The 6,873-nt window shown below is 38.6% G+C and overlaps 1 protein-coding gene across 1 annotated transcript; it reads left to right on the forward strand.

Annotated features, from left to right (window-relative positions):
• Positions 1-412: 412 nt before the first annotated feature.
• dpep2 (dipeptidase 2) lies at positions 413-6,775 on the forward strand. The gene is made up of 10 exons (XM_070905321.1): positions 413-570; positions 685-811; positions 1,036-1,165; positions 1,507-1,657; positions 2,096-2,165; positions 3,005-3,181; positions 4,756-4,840; positions 4,935-5,010; positions 5,556-5,691; positions 6,176-6,775. The coding sequence occupies exons 1-10, from the start codon at positions 413-415 to the stop codon at positions 6,377-6,379; spliced, it is 1,314 nt and encodes a 437-aa protein (XP_070761422.1). The 3' UTR covers positions 6,380-6,775.
• The last annotated feature ends 98 nt before the right edge of the window (positions 6,776-6,873 follow it).

Here is a 6,873-nt window from a genome sequence, read left to right on the forward strand (position 1 = left end):
GTGTGGACTTACTGTGTGTCTGTTCTAATAAATCGCGAGAATACACGATCCCATCATACCTTGGGGCATTTTAATCTCATCAGAGTTATAGTGTAATTTATTCCAAGTAGGACTTCAAGTATGCATGAGATGCGAAGCAGTGCGAAGTTCATAATGATGCTACCATGCTTTATTTGTAACTGTCACTGTAATATTTATACAACATTCTTGTGATAGTCCAAAAGGGACTTATCTGTGCTGTGGTAAGTTATTTGTTTCCTTCCAAAATTAATGATTAATCTAAAATTGTCAGTGTTATTCATATGGCTTATGATATGTGTATCTGTGTGTGTGTGTCTTAACCATGCAGCTGCGATGAGTTTGTTGTCAGATAGCTGTAATGCACTGGTGTGTTTTCTCTCTTCAGAATAATATGCCTTCTAGGAAAACTGTAACATGTGCTACTAGCAGCCTCTGGATGAAGTCCCTCAGGCATCTGGTGGTATTCTCCTCTCTGTGTCGTTTGATATTTGGATACTCTGAGAGAGATAGAGTACATGACTTGATGTCCAGATATCCTCTTATTGATGGGTAAACAATGTTCACTGTATTGCCAACGCAGGAGCTACATTCATGGAAATAAATGTGTGGAATCAAATTAGAACGTGTCATCTTTTCCTGACACCCTCTCTCTCCATCTGTCAGTCATAATGACCTAGCTCTCCAACTGAGGATACATCACAGCAATCAGCTGAGCCAAATTGACCTTCACAACCTCAGCAAAGTGGCCACCGACATCACCCGTCTCCAAGCAGGCCATGTACAGGCACAGGTATTGTGATTTAGTCAATCTTTCACTGATACTGGTCTGTCAGAGTAGCCTAGTAAAAGCACACATTGACTTTATTTCACCTGTTCAACACTGACATTTTGGACCTGAAGGGCATAATCGCATCCACTTTATGTTGTGGACATATCAAACCAAGAATGGCAGTCACCTCAGTAACTTAAATGTCTCTCCCGTTGTCTTGTGTCACATCCCCATCCCTTTGTCAGATGTTTGCAGTCTATGTGTTGTGTGGGGCCCAGGAGAAGGATGCTGTGAGGCTGACTCTGGAACAAATAGATGTGGTCAGACGCATGTGCACTGAGTACCAGGAATTTGAGCTGGTTACATCTGCCCAGGGTATAGTACACCTCAAGATGGGATTCACCCAATTTACCACAAAACCACCATGGAGATGAAAGGGGGATTGATTTGTTTTAAAATCTAGTTGATCATCTACAATCAGTCTTGAAAATTATAATGATCTTTACATCACAAAAAGTCCATTACTTTATGTGAAGACTTACTAACAAGTAGTTATAACACAAAGAATAATACTGATTTGTTGTAGATTATTAGTGCACCCCGGGAGATTTCTTTTTATTGGACAGGTTTATACCGTATGTTGCACCAACAGTTGTCAGTTTGGCTGGAGGCATACATTTGGATTATGTGTCATGCATGTGTCTCTGTCCTTGCAGAACTGAGGATTTCTGAGGTGAGGCATAAGATAGCCTGTCTAATAAGTATTGAGGGGGGCCACTCTATTGACAGCAGCCTGCCAGCCCTGCGGATGTTTTACCAGCTCGGGGTCCGCTCCATGACCCTCACACATACCTGCAATACACCTTGGTAATTAAGAGATTTATTCTGAATGTATTATTTTACTTAGAATGTTACATAAAATGTATATTTTGTAGAAACGTGTTTCTACATGTGTTAGGGACTAAAAATGTGCTTATTTGCCACTCTTTTTGAATTTTTGGAGAGGGAGATAGGTGGGCATCGATGATGATGTTTTTCCCTCACATAGCTCACTGGCTCAGATCCTCGTACAACTGTGCCTTTACAAAGTGTTTATTTAAAGGGTTGACTGAATGGAAAGGTCACCTTTTTTCCCTTTATGCAAATTAACCTGTATGTGTACTATTTGTGAAACTTGACATTGTATGTAGCTGAATGTGCCCCAGCCACATGAAACATATTTGGATACATTTTACATTTTCTGGTAGTGAAGACTTACAACACTTTCATAATTTGTGGTTTTAACAATAGTCTTTTTCAATGCAGGGCTGAATCATCCTCAAAACGTTATGATTTCTATCAAAGACAGAACAGCAGCTTGACACACTTTGGGAAGGTAAGTGTAATCTTCTGTAACTTCTGCTACTGCACAGAAAAGTTTCACATTCCACAAAGCAGTATGGCAGCAGCGTGTTTGCTGATTTTGGCTGGCTTTGTTTGGGAAGGTATTAGAACATAACACTTAAATAGTTAAGATGAATCATTTGACAAATATGGCAGTTAATGATGATGAATGATCGCTGACATAGAGTTAAACTTTTAGATTTTTTTTAAATTGAATTTGCTGACTGTGAGTACTGACTTCTTCCTTTTAAGTTCTTTACAACATTTTAGAGTTAATTATCTGTGTATTATATATTGGCCAACAAACATGAGAAAACTATATTATTACTATTACTTTTATTATTCTTTATTGGTGGCAGTAGTAGTAGTAGTTGAAGCAGTTGGTTTGGTTGTTGTGGTGGAAAACAAACAAACAAGTCCAAATTTGGAGGATAAGAAAGTCATTTTTAGCCTTGAGACACTCTATTGTGCTACAGAAAGTGGACCTTGTTGTTATTAAAAGTCGGTTAATGCTATGCATACTAAATCATGTCTTTACAAAAGGGTGTTTACAGAGAAACTGCCTCTAAGTCCTATGTATTGTATTATTTATTTATTTACTGTTGTACAACATAATCTACTCATTTTGAAATCACAAATATTTCTATAATGCTCTTCCTACTCAGTTGGCCCTCTTGACTGAAGCATATAGGACTTCCTTGATTGCTATCTGCTTGGGTGTTTTCATATGCGTGTGTGTGTAACCACATCCTGTTTTTGGTTGAATTGACTTCCTTCCGTCCCATGATATTGTAAATGGCTGCTTAAATGGCTTCTGAATGTGTTTTCCAGGCCGTGGTGGAGGAGATGAACAGACTGGGAATGATGGTGGACCTCTCCCACACTTCTTGGGACACAGCCGGGGCCGTGCTGAAGCATTCTACGGCTCCTGTTATTTTTAGCCATTCATCGTCCTACTCCATCTGCAACCACAGCCGCAATGTCCCTGACTGGTTGCTGCATGAGCTGGTGAGAAACCCAGTTCACCAAGTGATTAATGGCTTGCTTAGTTGCTTGATTAATCTACCGTCTAATCAATCAAGTCACTGATCCATTTATTTTCATTAGACTTTGTATTTATACCTCTGACAAATGCAATATGTTTTCATTGTTAGCTTTTTATGTGTATCAACAGTGATGAAACATTTATGAACAGATTTCCCCCCATTAAACAAATATTCTATTTCAGTCCATTAACACTTACGTATAATTGATTCTAAATCCTAAGGGGTTATTTGCAGGATCAAGAAATCGAGTTAATATCTTATTGCTGACTTTCCATATCCTCCATAATTTCGCAATGTCCGCCTCCCAGCAATTTCTTCTTCAGTCTCACTACACATGCATGAACGTAAAGTGCCCGATAATGGCATACCGGTTGAAATTTAAGATCTAAAGTAAATTAAAAAACTGTTATAGTGGGCTGTTGGAAACACCAACTAGTAGAAGCCACTAATCATGAGTGCTTTTCCTCCATCATAATGGTAGATTTAGAATAAGACATTACAAACATTTTAGGGGCTAAAGCTCCAAAGTGGACGTCCCATCATTATTTAATCGATATCTACGATCATTTTATCTCTGTGCTGTGGTTGAGACTTTCAGTAAACTGCTTTATCTTGGTAGTTGATCTAAGTACCAAACCTGAATGTACTGTTTGACTTTTTGAAGTATCAGCTAATTACCAACAGTATCGATATGATTTTTGTACTCCGTACGTGCGTCGTCTCTTCCTCTCTTTCTCCCCAACCTTTCTCTGAATATCTCTTAAACCTGCCATTAGTCTGTGTCCTTATTCAGCTTTAGTTGTCATTACTAACTTTTTAGTTTTTTCCCCATTGAGTCTAAACGTCTGTTTATATAATAGGAACTTTGCTTTCTGTAATATATCTAGAAAGATGTAATTACATCTTGTCCTGCTTTGAAAATATTAATATCATAAATGTGTTAGCAGTAGTAGTAGTCTTAAGTATTTTTTATGCAATGGAAACCGCTAAGCTCAGTCTACAGCACATCATTCTACTAGTTTATTTCGGTGCATAATTAGAAACATCCGTTGGGCGAGTTTAAGCACAGTTTTTTTTTAAACCCTCCTCGAAAAATTCTTTCTTTGGTTGGCAACAGAACAGCATGCTGGCTGACATATACCCATCCCAAAAAACATCATGGAATCTTTTAAATTTTTGATTTTCTTTTTAATGTAAATGTGTCATGTACAATGTATCAACCTGGTGTCACAGTAGATGAAGACTGAATATGTTGTTAAACATGTTTCTCATTATGCCACAGATTTCTCTGTGCGTGTGTGCTGCAAAACAGGCTGTGAGTTTACTGCAGCACATAGCTACAGGCTGTTTGAGATAAGACACGAATAAACCTGATGTTTAACACAGCTACCACTAGAACTAACGCATGTAAATGAGACAGAAACAAAAGATACTTGTGTTCATACATGGCTTATTTTAGTTGTTAATGCTTCTCTACGTACTGTATGTCTTCTTATTCAGTAGACTTGGTAGTGACACTTGTGTGTTGTGTTTCAGAAAAAGAACCGAGGATTGATCATGGTGAATCTCCACAGCGCATTCATTTCCTGCAGGGATGAAGCCAACATCTCTCGTGTGGCTGGTGAGGCGTCCATGTTGAGTCTTTTTTTTAGTCATGAAGTAAATCATGAAGCTTTTCATCTCAGTTGATTTATTATTCCACCGGGGTTTTACAGACCATTTTGATCATATTAAGAAGGTGATTGGAGCTGAGTCGATAGGAATTGGAGGAGACTATGAAGGTGCTGTGAGGTAAGAAATATTCACTTGCACAAACAACATGCAGATAAGAAGCACTAAGTCAGAGGAAAAAGGACATACTGTTTGCAAACACTAAATCTATAGTACTGTGGTTGCTTTAGTGCTTCTAGGTATCCTGTGGTCAGGATGAGTGGGGGTCTTCAGAGACACAATCATATCCATCTATATACACACGTAGAAAACAAAATAAAACAAAGCTCATGCCAGTAGCATACACACTTGTCTCTGTCGCTCTCCAGACAACATATTCCAGAGATTGTTGTTGAAACAGATCAATTTTGTGCTTTTGTTAGACTGTCATAATATCAGCAATTTGGCTGTCTCAGCTGTCAACAGGCTGAGAAATGGTAAAAATCAATAACTCTGTACTTCTAACAGGCATAAAGAGAGGGCGGCTGTAGATTTGTTGTAAAATGGTGGGCATTGAATCTGTTTGTTCAGACACAATTTAGTCCAAACAGGTATGTCACAAAATAATATTATAATAATAATATTGATGGACTGGATGTGAATTAAAATGTGTTTTTCGTTAACAGCTTTCCCAAGGGGTTAGAGGATGTGTCAAAGTATCCTGCCCTGACCCAGGAACTCCTGCGGAGGAACTGGACTGAGAATGAGTTGGCCGATGTCCTCCGAAGGAACTTCCTGCGAGTGTTCGAGGAAGTGGAGAGGGTGAGTTTGAGGATTGATATATTTTATGTCAAAGAACGGCCTTCTCTGATAAATGAATGGTAGCTAGGTAAGTGAAAGGCATATTTGCACTCCATGTGCAGGCCAAAGGAGTGATTCGGCTATAATGAAGCATAAAAGGCTGTATGTTTGGTAGAAAATGTCCTCTGTATGTATTATTTCATTAGTATGTATCTATATATTGTATTTTTCCTAAAACAAGAGCCATTTTCTGTCCTGACATAAATGGACACAAAACACCTAATTTCCTGATGGAGAACTCTTTTGTCCAGAATGACATTTTCGGATTCAGCAATAGTTTGAATGACCTTGTAAGATTGATTGAATGATAATTAACATACATTATACATACATTTGCTTTCTTTGAACTGCAAGTTTGAAAATATTCTCTAAAACCACAGCGCAGAGGAGTTCAAAAGTTGCATATATGTCGCCTGCTTCTCTTGTCTCACTATATTTCCCCCAGGTCCGTGATCAATTGAGCTTGAACCGGCCCAGTGAGGTCCAGATCCCCATAGAGGAGGTGCAGAACCCCTGCAGGCTGGTCCTCAGGCCTCCGACAAGGCTGCCTTCTGACCAGAATCCCTTCTCCAGAGCACAACACGGACCAAAAGGTCTGCTGATTCTGACCATAGTTCTGATGCTTTCCAGCTTACTTATGATTGAATGAATATTTAGAAACTCAGTTCAGCTACACTTTTTTGAAGTGCATCATTTTGAGAGCTTAGTGAGATTGCTGTAACCATTTGTGGCTCATCCCAGTACTCCACAGGTCAGTAAATATGATGAGAGATGAATCACTTTCCCTCCATCAAAGGACAAATCCATTCAATGTTTATCCCCATAGGGAGGTCATTTAAATGCCAACCTCTGTATATACTGTTTTGCTATGCATATAAATTTAAATATACAGAACATCAATCCTCTGCAAAGCACTTTACCATTCATTTTGGAATGTATTTATTAGATATTTGATTTGGTGCTGAATGTGTTGTACCTTAAAATTTATATGACATGAAGGAGAATAATGACACTGATAAATAAACCTACTGAGGTGGCACTTTAAGCTGTTTAAAATCTGTTTTTTGAATTATTGTTTGAGGGTTTTGTTATCTTTTGTTGACCAGTGAGCAGGAGGTGGGGTCACTAGGCTAGGGATAGCTA

The sequence above is a fragment of the Enoplosus armatus genome, chromosome 1 (assembly GCF_043641665.1).
Source record: "Enoplosus armatus isolate fEnoArm2 chromosome 1, fEnoArm2.hap1, whole genome shotgun sequence".
Taxonomy (NCBI): Eukaryota; Metazoa; Chordata; class Actinopteri; order Centrarchiformes; family Enoplosidae; genus Enoplosus; species Enoplosus armatus.

What these genes read in the sequence shown, in the direction of transcription:
- dpep2 (XM_070905321.1), top strand. Translation starts at nt 413, where the DNA reads ATGCCTTCTAGGAAAACTGTAACATGTGCTACTAGCAGCCTCTGGATG. An exon ending in GCTGGTTACATCTGCCCAGG is followed by an intron (nt 1,166 to 1,506) that starts GTATAGTACACC and finishes CTGTCCTTGCAG; the next exon opens with AACTGAGGATTTCTGAGGTG. An exon ending in CAACATCTCTCGTGTGGCTG is followed by an intron (nt 4,841 to 4,934) that starts GTGAGGCGTCCA and finishes GGGGTTTTACAG; the next exon opens with ACCATTTTGATCATATTAAG.